The following is a 12,657-nucleotide window of genomic DNA, read 5'->3' as shown; positions in this document are numbered from 1 at the left end:
CTCTGTGTCTTTGCATTATATGTCTCTTGCCTCTCCAACTTTTTATATCTAATTAAATCTTTCTAATATATACCTGAAGATAAAAGGTGACAGCTGTAATGGAAAGAACTGATCACATATTACTTTTTTCTGTGGCAAATTTGTAGCGTGCTTAAGGAAACAGAGAACAAACCTTACCAATAAATTGAGGCTATTTTGTTTTGCGTGAGCGTCTACGGAGGGTCATCCTCACTGCAGTTGACTTCGGAATATCATTGACAATGGTCACAAACAATGTACTCCTTAATTTCCAGGATACAAAGCCCCTTTGACATCTGCCATCTCCGTTCTGCGGAGAAAATCTCGCTGGTGCAATATTGGTTGTAATTGAACTTGCAAATTGCTTCACTTTCTGAAATGCTGACTGCTTAATTATGATGGGGAAAATAGCATTCTCCAGCCGTAAGCTCAGACAACTGTGTAACTCAGAAAGTATCTAATTATACGTGTGGATAATGCGTGCTGTGATTTATGCTAATACCAGTGCCAGTGCACAGAAGGAGCACTCTGCAGACCTTGTCTTACTTCAGCGGGGAAGGAAGCAAAGAAGCAGAGTGAACCACAAAACACAGGGAAGGGAGGAAGTGCAGGCCTGGGCTTTGCTTCCTGTTATTGCAGAGGTGCTCAGGTTCACCCAGACGGGCTTCAAGAGATTGTGCAGTTCAGCTCCCAGCTTAACCCACAGGTTTTGCATGGGCTATTATCCGCTCCGTTAGTTTATCCTCAGCTTCAGGTGTCCATCTGAAAAACAAGGACCACAAAGACCCTGTTTGTCAGGTACACTCTGAGGATTAAACACAGAGATCACTTTGAGAACCTTGAAAACCATGTCTGTATGAACCGACCCGACTATCCATGTAACCAACAGAAGCCTTTTTTTCTGAATAGGGTGATTGTGATGCCACAGGTTTTTGGGGGAATTGTGTGTATGCAAACTACTACATTTTGTTTTAGCCTAGAGCAGGAATGATAGGAAAACCCTCCTAGTCTGGGTGGAAGGACACAAAAGACCACAGATCCTGAAGATGACTCTGACTGAGCTGTCTCTAACATTAGGATCTTCAGCTCACTATAATATGACATGGCTTTACTGGTTCCCTGTGTAGCACCTCTCCCATTTGGATCTTAAACTGTTTTTCCTGGTATGATGTTGTTTGCCTGGTGTGAATGCACACCCCAGACCCTGTCTGTGTCCCAGTGAACTTGGTGCAGAGTTCTCAGGTGGATTTTAGGTCAGGCTGACTCCATGGTAGCACCTGATACTGTTGGCATTCTTAATGTTCCTCGGGTAGGTTCATGCAGCAGAAGAGATACTCCTAAATCCTCAGTTTTGGGAAAAACCTCAGTGGTGGTTTTTTTCCCCGATTTTCACCATCTCAGAGGTTTTTTTGTGAAAAGCAAAGTCTGTGGGTGATTAGTTACTCTAGCAAAGCAACTGTGGAGCCCGACAAGATCGCATTCAGATTACAGCCTTAAAGTAGTGGATGGTTTTCTTCCCAACAATCTTACAGTTGTCATAAGAATGAATAATAATTGCATTTCTCTGTATTGTCACTGCAGTTCTTGTCACACGAATAACTTCGTTTAGTGTCACCAGTCTTGGGTTGTTATGAAAATGAGGATCTGCCCTTTAGGGCTGTTACATCTTCTCTTCTCTGATCAAGAGCCAAGTCCTCAGATCTAAGCACAGATTTTAAGTAAATGCTTTACATGCTATATTTGCATCATGTGGTTACAAGCTTTAAAAAAGAAAATTATGCAGGGTTGCCTGGTACTGTTTCATATGCTAGAAAAGTATGTGTAAGCTTATATGTTTTAGGGTAAAAAGGGAGAGCAGCCGAGTCAGGAGTCAAACTGAAGTCTCCCATTTGTCAATGCCACAGTCTGAGGGGGTTTTTTTAACAGACACACTGTGCAGAACGTTTTGGGTTGGGGACAAGAGGTAAGAAATTCTCCTTGCTGAGAGTCACCAAGCACATAGATGCTTCCAGGTTCATCAGGGATACAGCAGATCTGCTTTACTGTGGAGCTGAATTAAGTAAAGCTGTATGGTTGAGTAAATCAACAGATGGAATCTAAACAAAATAACAAAAAAATACCAGGCAAGAAAAACTGTCTCTAATTTGTTCAGTGAAGCATTAATCTTCAAATATAGACTACTGGATTTTTTTTTTTGAGTCTGAATGTACAAATCGACACCCTAAAGTCAACTTTATGCAGAAGGCTTGACAGCAGAATTCATCCTGAAGTAATCAGCACAGCTCCTCTGAGATCAGTGGTGATATTTAAGCTGAGGATAGGACTCCGCTTTCCAATTTGCCAGCAGCATATGAAATGATCATTTATGCTGGCACTCCAGTGAGAGAGGAGTTAGAAGACAAACATAAAAATTACAAAGCAGAGCTTAGTTCCCACTTGAAAGGTGCTTCATTTAGTTTGTTTTGCTTTGCTTTGCAGTTCCATGGTGAACCAAACTCAGGAGAGGTCAAAGTTGCCCGTGTCTGTGGCTCTCGGCAGGTTTCTTGGTTTCCTCTGGGAGGTGTGCCTTGTTTGGTCCCCAAAAGGCCCCTTTCCTTTATAGCCTGGATTTATTTTCTCTATTCCTACAGCCTTCTGTGGCTCTGATTCCCCTGTGCTCTTGATTTTCTGTAGGAACTGCTTGTGAAATGATTTATCTGTGGTACAGCTAAAGGGAGGTGAGTTACCTGCGACTTACATGGCTGAAAATGAGGTAGTAGGAACAAAAGAATATGTGGACAACTGGGTGAAGGCTGGGCTGGTTGTATGGTCTTTCCCAGGTACTTTTGTGTAACTGTATATTGAACATAACATCTTCTTGTCACAAAATCTGCCCTTGAAATTGACTGGTGCTTTCCCTGGATCTGTGTTTCTCTCAGGACAGATATCAGTGGATGGATTCATGCGATACCTGAGCGGAGAAGAGAACGGCGTCGTTCCGCCTGAGAAACTGGATTTAAACGAAGATATGTCTCAACCACTGTCACACTATTTCATCAATTCCTCGCACAACACCTACCTCACAGGTACAGTGCTGGACAGATCCCATTTCTTAGCTTACAAGAATTCTTAGCGTGTTTTCAGGGGTACCACAAAATACACTAAAGCCGTCAGCAGGAAACAATCATGGAGTTCAGCCTTCGGGGAAGCAGGAGTGGCTCTTGATTGTTGTTCTGGCCTCTACACAACCGCACCAAATATACTTCTGTTAACAGGTGAACAGCAGTCACGTTGTTCAGATAAAGTCTGGCCAGAAATTTTCCTTCAGCTTAGACAGGACTCCAGATTAAGGTCTGTATTTGGGGAGGAGAATGAATGATGTACTTTTGATGGCAGCTGAACAAGCGTGCAGAGCAGAATATGGAAAACATCTTTGTAGCTAATAAATTTGCCCCTAGACATTAAATCTGACAGTTTGTTAAGCTCCATGAAATTTTCTTTGATTCAGAGATTAGGGAGGTTCCAACATGGCACATAACTTTCTGACAGTCCGTGTATGCAAGGGGTGGAATTCTACTCCCTGACCGCATCTCATATCTGAGCTGAAATTTTTGGGTGCTGTCGTGTTTTTCAAGAGGCTGAGCACCCAGAAGCTCCTGTTAATTTGAGTTACAGTCTGAACTGTGTTGTTTGCACAGCAAACTGTCAACAATACTTTAAGATTCAGAAAAAAAAACCAAAAAGACAGTTTAGGAATTCAACTTTTGGCACTCGTTTTCTATGTAAGACACTGTTAACTTGTGAGAAAATGATTGTAAATTTACTATTTTAGTGTAGTTTATGTAGGAACAAATGCTTTTGACAAGCAGACATGCACAGGGAGTTCTGTCTCTCCTGTTTGATTTGATGTTTATTTTGTCATGTTTGATAGAGACTCAGCATTATGTCAAATAAAAAAAGTAATGCTGCACTAAGTGCTAAAAATGTGACTTATGCATAACGTAGGTTTTTTGGTGTTATTGACAGACTGGCTTTAACTGACCAAGTTCTTCTGAATTGCCAGTATGCCAAAACATAAACAAAGCCCTGCAGTGGTGATGCCCAGTTTAAACAGACCTCGGGGGAGTTATTTTTGTCTGGTTTATGTTTGTTATAACAGTTTGTATGGCACCTTCTCGTGCCCTCATAAAGCAAATGAAGTGCCATTGTTTCCATTAGGTGCCATTTTTCGAAGGTTTATATCTTGCCTCTAAAAATGTGTTTTGTGCTAAAACTTGTCACATAAGTATTTTGTTTGACAGCTGTTTCGTTTCCCTGAATTAAAAGAAGCGAAAATCAGCGGGGCCCCTCTTAAGTTGTGATTCCAATATGCAGAAATTTATGCTCCTTGGAAGAGGGCAGACGTGGCCAGAGCAAAAGCAGTTTTTAACTGTGATGTTTCGCAGGCCTCTTACCTCCAGCGTGGACTTTGTGTTCTGTCAGTGAGGATTAGGGCCCGCATAAGCCAAATGCTGCAGCTTTACACAGATTTTCTGGGAGACAGCAGTAAAGCTGTTTTACAAATGTGAGGAGCACAGGCCCACGGGGAGGTTTAAAGACGGTGCAGTCTAAGGTTGATCTGAGGAGATAAAGCACTTTCCTTCCCTCTGCCAGCAGGAATTTATAGCCAGTGCCATAGCACGGATTTTTGTCAGGGTTGGTCAGGACAGAGGTGTGATCCAAAGGTCTAGAGGCACAGAAGCCAAAGAACAGAGAATTAAGGATGGGAATTCCTGATTAGTCCAACCTGTTCTGGATTTTTTCAACTGCACTGCAAGTGACCTCACGTGTTTAATTATTTACCTTGACACTCGCCAAGTTTGCTTTGACTTGTATGTGAAAGTCTGCAAATCATCTCAGATTGCATCTACGGGTATTCTCTGCCTGCATTTCTGAGTAACTTCAGAAGCTACATTTGGGAATACAATCTTCAGCCCTTTAATTTTCCATAATATTCCTGGCATAGCAAACTGAGGGAAGTAAATCAGAAGTTTGAAACTCTTTCCAATTCCTTCTTAGAGCGTCAATTTTCACGTTTACAGGCCCAAAACACAAGCCCTTCCCTTTTCAGTGGGTTCATTATGTTCAGTAGATGTGTGACCGCTGGCCAGCGATGGGATTAAATGATCTGATATTTATCCGTTTATTACAAAAACTGGCAGCCTAGACCAGGTACAGCAACCACATTCCCATTTGCTTTCTTCCAACAGGAAGGTAAAGTGAACACAATGAATGGTGGCAGGCTGTTCTTTTTCCCCAGGCAGAGTTTGAAGGATCTGCTCAAGTGGCCTGGGAAGGGGGAAGCACCTTTGCCCTCACTGAAGCCGTGAAATAGCAACGAGTCGTGTAATAGTTATAAGGACAATAAGAAAACCGTTCAGTCTGGCAATACTTTTATGATCACTGTGCTTAATGCCCTCCCATTTATCTCTCCTTTTGTTAGTTGTTTTTTTTTTTTAAACCCAGAAAAAAGCATGCACAAAGAAGCAACATTATAACACAAAAAGAAACATGTGCACACTCTGAATTTATTTTTAATTACACTGATCATTTTCCTAGCCTTTAGTAGAAACCCTTGGCAGTACATCAAGTCCTGATTATTTATTTAGGAGTGTTACTGCTTTCTTTTTCTTAGGGAAATGTGATTTTCAAGAACAAAGGTAAAAATCCATGAAGTAAAAAGTGATTTATGGTGAGCCTGGGCTAACTTAAAGAAATGTCATCTTCTGCAAACTTTATTTTTGCTGTCTCTCATCTTTTTTTCTCACTGCTATCATATTTATATCTTTATTCCTATTAACCCTTGAAGTGCAACTCTGCTTTTTTCTGGTGCCTCACCAGTCTCACCTCAGGTCACTGCTGTTGTCATGAACCTTTAATGCATATTTTGGCTAAAAGGAAAAACAATATCAGCAGTAGGTGGCAGAGCTGTCAGCTGAGCACAGGTAGCCGGTGTGGGACTATCCCATCCACCCCCAGCATCTGCTTCCCTGCTTACAGTCCAGTACTTTCAGTTGATTTTAGGAAAATGTCCCATGAGGGGCATGTTCCCTTCTTTACTGCTGCTCTCACCTCTCCTCCACCAGCCTGCAGCTTTTCTGTTCTCAGCAGTTCCTCAGTGCTGACTGTTGCTGCTTGTTCTCTACGTTCAACGCTTGCTTGAAACCTCCTTCCCCTCCAGAGCCTCCAAAACGGTGCCTCTGCAGTTTCCAAGCTGGAAAGCACCATATGGAAGGGAAGGGAGAGCTGGGTGGTGCCTGCTCTGAGCATGCCGTGCCATCAGCAGCAGTTTTGGGCTGGCTGTTGTGTTGAGCTCAGAAGGGTCTGGCAGGTTCCCTTCCAGCCCCACCACATCATTCCTGATGGAGGACTGAGATACACAGAGCCAGCAGCACGGGAAGCGCTCCCTGAGCAGGTCCTGGCGGGTCCCACTCCCTCCCTGCAGTTGGACAGACTGAGCTGGTCTCGCAGCGTGTCTTTCTCCAGGGGTTCCCAGAGCCGGGACGAGGTTACCCCGCGGTGTCTGTAGCTCCTGGCACACTCCAGAGCTGCATCTTCTGCTGGGGGGAGCCTGAATCAGAGCTCACAGCAGGTGCCTTCCTGCTGCTGGCCAGAGCAAGCCCGGCCACACCACCCCAGGGTGAGAGCCTTACAGACAGGCAGTAGCAGAACATGTCACAGTGTGAGGGAGAAGTGGTGAAAGGACCCAGCAAGGATGCACTTACTGAGCAGATTAGTGTTACAGAAGTGTGGAACTGCTCTGGATGGGGAAACATGGCCCATGTCCTCAGCTTGGATCGATCAGCACTGGCTCATTTTCCACAGTGTCCTGTCAGGTGTCTTTTGGCCGATGATGTTTTTCAGAAAAGCGAGTTTTTGTCAAAATCCATTTCTCCTTAGCCCATACAGGGTGATGGGATGCAAATGTGATGGTATTACTGTAGGTGTTCTTTGTGTTATAGCAAGGAGTACAGAATGCTTTCAATTTCCAGTATTGAAAAATTAATCAGGCTATTAAAAATATCCTGGAAGTGTTCCCTTTAGTGTCTGTGTGATCATATTGTAGAAGGCAAAAGGGATACTTTGGAACAAATGCATATAGAGACTCACACAACAGGAATTTCTAAATAATATAAAAAAAACATTAGAGGGAACATTCCTCATATTCTATATTTCAGAAAAATTGAAAGCTGTGGAAGAGTATTAAAATATGTGTTGGCATTTTGCACTCTGACTGGGAGTCTTTCTGAAGATTGTGTGGTTTGGAGGTTGGATACCCTCTTATCCTTTGTGGGAATCCTTCCAAAATGCCTGAGCCTTATTAATAAGTTACTGTGGAGAAGTGTCATGGCAAGTGATGCATGTCATGATTTACTCAAGCACTTTTGAAGGTTGAGGATCTTATCACTTAGCAGTGAGAACGGCCAGGGCTCTCTCAGGAAGCAGAGTTTGTTAATCACAGAATAGTTGGTTAATCCAAATTCGAAATGCTTGGAGGGGAAAAGAAGGACAGCATTGGAACAGCTTTCTAGGTGAAAGTAGCTCAGTGGATCCTTATTTTCAGAGCTTTCCAGCACTGGCCAGTTTCTTCGGTTATTAACAGGTGTTAAAAATAATAATTCCCAGCAGGAGCTGGGAATTCTTGTGGATTTGAACAGGAGCAATGTTAGTACCTCGTGGAGTATTTATGATTGCTGCTGCTCCTGTATCAGACAGAAGCAGGAAACAGGAGTTTTCAAATAGAAGGGTTTTTGTTACAGTTTTTAGTAGAAGGTAAAAACAGTAATATACCATCAGCAGACAATGCCATTTTGTGAAGCAAATCCCAGATGTGTGTTTCCCAGCAGAAAACCTAAACATAGAACCACAGAGACAATAAAATGAGGATTAGAGTAATCTGCTTTATATTATGTGCCAGTCTAGATGAAGTATTTATAGGTCCCCCATCAGCAAAGAATCTTTTCGTAAATTAACTGTATTCTTAGAAAGAAAGTGAATTCCCTTCAAGAAATCCAGGCAGATCTACTCAGGAAGTCTGTTAGAAAGCAGGAAACTGTATCCATTTTCTTAACGTCTAAAAGAAGCTCTAAGCCATTCTTCCATTACCTCTCTGCTGCAAGAAGTTTGTATCCATGTGACTGGAATCAAACCTGTTGCAGCAGGTGAAGCCACCCTGGCTGGATATCCTTCCCTGAATCCAACTGGACTTCTGTGGTGGTTTGGGCTGGGGTTTCTTTCTGTGTGTTGTGTTGTTTTTTTTAGTTGTTCCTGAATTTGGGGAAAGGTGAGTTTTCCTTGTTTAGATTTATGTTATATCACTGTTGGGAGCTCTCAGTTACATTAAATTTCTCCCTACATAATGCATCAGGAAATTTAACTGGCCACCTCAGTGCAGTGGTTAGTGTATTAAATATTGATTTGAGACCTGATAATGGTGCCATTAGTGACTGCAGGAGGTTTGCTTCATCTTGGACTAAACTGTGTTGCGTGTTGTGAGAAAACGTGATCTCGGTGCCCTGAGTCGCATCTGAATTTCATCTTGCTTGTCAAGGCATAACAAAGTCTTGTCCAGCTTAGCCTTTTTAATTATTATTGTTATTTTATTTCATGTTTTTGGTGCTGTCTGTCAGAAGTTTTTGAGCTGAATTCAGTTGGGTTATTCCTGCTCGTTCATATCTGGCTGAGGGTTAGAATCCCAACCGCGACGCCGACTGTGCCAAAGTTATTTCCATCGCGTTCTTACTCTTTTCCCGTGCCTTTGAGTCTTACTCTTCTCAGCCAAGGATAAATGCTGCTGCTAACTCCAATTATTGTTAGACTGTTTGTATTTACTCCCGAGGCCCCAAACGACTTCCCTTTCTTCCTGTTCTTGTGCTGTCGCAGCTGGACAGCTGGCTGGCAACTCCTCGGTGGAGATGTACCGGCAAGTGCTGCTGTCGGGCTGCCGCTGTGTGGAGCTGGACTGCTGGAAGGGGAGGACAGCGGAGGAGGAGCCTGTCATCACCCACGGCTTCACTATGACAACTGAAATATCCTTCAAGGTACGGCAGGACGGCGGGACAGCGCGCTGCTGCTCGGCGGCCTCAGCCACAGGGGGTCTTGCGTGTGAGACAGTCGCCAGAACGTCGCTGCGCAGGGAGGGGGATGTGAGGGCAAAGAGGAGATTTCAGAGCGCGTGCAGAGTCATTGGAGGAGGAGAGTTGTAGTGTTTGGGTCTCGCAGAGGCAGAGGTTCCTGGTGATGATGGCAGTGGGAGGAGAGGGGGTGATGTGGTGTGGTAGCAGTGCCATCTGGGGACTGGGCTCGGTGCCCAGGGCGCTGCTCCTGTGCACGTCCCTGCAGGGGATCCCACAGGGAGGGGAGCAGGGCAGGCCTCAGCCAGGGCTGGAGGAGCAGGTAGTGCCAGTGCAGGCGGGTTGGCAGGGTGTCAGCAGGGGCTGTGGAGGACTGGTGTGGGTTGCAGCTCCGTAGCACACAGCAGGGAGCAGAGGAAGGCCACGAGGATTTGAACAGCAGGACTCAGTGCATCAGTTCACTCCTTTCCTCTTCTTTGCCTGCTGGCAAAGTGGGAGTGGGAGACAAGAGTGCTGAGCTGAGGCAGGAGACATCAACTATCATGGAAATCTCTACAGCTTGCAAGCCTTTAAATCCCTGTGAGCAGAGAATATGCTGCTCATGCCTAGATGAGCGGGTTCCATCCACAAGGTCCAGGCACTCAGCTTTATGTTCACAAATTTAAAGTATTAATAACGGTGTGTGCAATGTTACCCTTGTCCCTGACATTTGGGATCAGATCCAAAGCACTGGAGGTTGAAAAAGAAAAATTAGTATCTTTGGAGATTGTGAGGGGATATTTGTGCCATTCAAACCCCGACACGTCGTCTGCATTACTGAATTTCATCTTCTATTTCCTTTTTCTGTAACAGAAGGCAGATTCTAGACCCTTAGCAGTAACCTTACATTGTTATCTTGTTATTCCTAAAGATGTTATTGATCCAGGGTGTTAGAGGGGCCACGGTGGAGGTGTTTTCCTGTAGCATTAGGACTGGGAGTCAGCACAGCTTATAATGATATATCAGGGTGTCATTTTTGAAGTGTGAAGAAATAATTCTTCCTCGTCTGAGACACTAACTCACCGTGGAAACGCCTTTCTCAACTCAGCTGTGTGCAGGAATATGTGGGAAAATGTCCATTACTGATTTTAGTTATGTGACAGGGATTAACTGTGGCTTCTGGATTTAGAGGTGTCTCCCACACTTAAAGCCTGAGTTGTTGGCCTGGGTTTTTTTTGTCTTCTAGTGCCTTCCTTTAGGAGGAAAACCAAACGATACTGCCACACAGACACAACACAAACTTCCACTTGAATCAGAACACTCCTTTTATTTTGTTTTTTTTTTCAACTTGTTTTCTCCGATTCTTCACTGATGGGGTTAATCACAAGAAAACGTGAAACAGCCCTCTTGCACGTTTGCTATTAACTTCCTAGTTGTGTTTATGTGCAGCCAATTATGTTTATAGGCGTGGGGTTTGATTGCTGCAAGTCCTTTAATTAAGGGAGATGGCTCTCAACTGCTTCGGTCATGAGCAGGAATTTAAAACAAAGTTAATCTGATTCTTGAGAGGATCGTTAGCAGGGAGGAGGATTATCCCTGGATATTCAGATGTTGAACCCTAGGCATTGTGTTTGCAGGAGAGGTAGTGGAAGGCATTTTAAACCTCCTCGGGAATATTTCATCTGTCGCTTCAGAGCCCGTGTTTTTTCTCCACGTGGAAAAATGCTGATCTCTTTTCAACACTCCCAAGTGTTCTGCTTGGCTGGGGAGGAGCAAAATGGCAGTGAAATAACGTGTCAGAAATGTGTGAATCAATTCACGGTGGAGCATCCAATTCACTCTTGGAGCGTTTGCCTTGACATCTGAACGCGGTGCAAGCCCGAATCACCAGCACACACACCTTTCTCCACTGAACCAGTATCTGAGCTTTTCATCCCCACATCTCATCAGTGTTTACCCTTCTAGGTTATTTTCCCCACTCATGCAGGACTTCAGCCCTTTTTGCAGCTGGGAAGGCAGTTGAAAATAAACGTACCAGAAGAAGGTACCAGAAGCTCAGCTTTTGTTTGAGGAAGTGGATTTCTTGGTGTTGCACTCCTCAACAGAGCCTTTAAAAGTGCAGGGAAAGAAGAAAAGGATTCCCCAGAGAAAGCTTGTTTAAAATAAATAGATCTTTTAGGTTTTAGTCATCCTTGTGGGTTCTTATAAACAGCAGAGTGTGAGGCTCTTGTAAACTCCAGAGTCTGACAGCAGTGCATGTGGAAAGTCCTTGGTGTTTTATGTTCTTCTGAAAAAAGATTTGTGTTCCAAGGGGGAGACATTTCATCATTTGTAACAGTGAGTGCACTGCTATGTTGTGCACCCACTAAAATCAGCGTTAGCAAATGACTTTTTTACTGGATTTCCATTTTCCATCAGAGCTGAAAGGAAACTTTACGGAAGTTTTGGTTCCTGAGTGCTCTGTTTGATGATGACTACACGGCCAACTGTTTGATCTGAGTGGTTTTCTTTTTTTTTTTTTTTTTTATTCCTATCTTTTGCCTTGAAGAGATTTCTACCATCAAAAAAACAGAGGGAACTGAAATTTGTGATTCAGAGTAACTGAGGATTTTATGGATCCGTGCTTGTGCTGATGGTTGGGAGATGTGCCTTTGTCAGAGCATGTTTATTGTAATGCAGAGCAGGACATGGAAGTCGTGGCTCCAGGCACGGAACAGCTCCACGCAGAGACCGAGTAATACATTTAAACTATTGATTTTGGCAGGCATAAGTCATTTCTGGAGGAATGTGGTGCTGGAGACCTGTCAGGCGTTTTTGAGGTTTGATTACGGTTCAGGTTGAAGAATCTGGTTGTGGCAAAAGCGCACCCACAGCTCCCTGGGATGTTCAGAGCCAAAGGTCTGATCCCAGGGAACGATTTCAGACCTCCTTGGGTCTTTTGTGCCTTCAGGGATTAAACCACTGTTTCTTTAGAGGCATAAATTTGTAACTGTGTTTATTTTGGTCCTTTAGGAAGTCATAGAAGCCATTGCTGAGTGCGCATTTAAGACGTCGCCCTTCCCAATCCTCCTTTCCTTTGAGAACCACGTGGATTCGTAAGTAATTACCGCGTTTCCTCGGATGGTGTTTCGGTTTTTTATAAGGTCTAGGCATGGAATTGTGGATCCATTTGTGAGAACTTCATTACAGGACACCAACAACAGCCCTTACCCAAAAATAAACTTGTAAGATCAGCCCAAGTAACCGAGAGGATCAGGATGAATTGGACGTGTTCTTAAAAACCTGCCTGAATGAGGACCTTTCATGTGAGAGAGTTCGAGTAACTGGGAGATGTATTTTGTTAAATTTACAGTCTCGGTGTGTCCTGCTGGGATGTGGCAATGCTGCCAAGAAAGCAGGGCAAGATTTCACCTGCTGGAGACCCCATTCTGTGCTAGAAGGATAATCTGAGCACAGAATTTGTTCTATTTCTCGTGGGTTAGAAGTAGAGGCCAGAACCGTGGACTTTTGGGATTGCAAAATAGGTGATGTGGATGGCCAGGAACTGTTTGTTTCTGCCAAAAAATAA

At 43.8% G+C, this 12,657-nt stretch overlaps 1 protein-coding gene across 2 annotated transcripts in view; it reads left to right on the top strand.

Annotated features, from left to right (window-relative positions):
• PLCB1 (phospholipase C beta 1) overlaps positions 1–12,657 on the top strand; it is a 320,638-nt gene that overhangs the window by 225,049 nt on the left and 82,932 nt on the right. For both annotated transcript variants that reach the window (XM_027898673.1, XM_027898674.1), the window contains exons 10-12: positions 2,937–3,083; positions 8,920–9,077; positions 12,102–12,184. In XM_027898673.1, coding sequence (XP_027754474.1) covers positions 2,937–3,083; positions 8,920–9,077; positions 12,102–12,184 — 388 coding nt within the window. The remainder of the gene's footprint in view (positions 1–2,936; positions 3,084–8,919; positions 9,078–12,101; positions 12,185–12,657) is intronic.

This window comes from Empidonax traillii, unplaced genomic scaffold, assembly GCF_003031625.1.
Source record: "Empidonax traillii isolate 1590-97213 ecotype Southwest subspecies unplaced genomic scaffold, ASM303162v1 scaffold614:size843888, whole genome shotgun sequence".
Classification (NCBI taxonomy): Eukaryota; Metazoa; Chordata; class Aves; order Passeriformes; family Tyrannidae; genus Empidonax; species Empidonax traillii.
The sequence above is the reverse complement of the archived record's forward strand: the minus strand, read 5'-3'. Positions and strand labels throughout refer to the sequence as shown.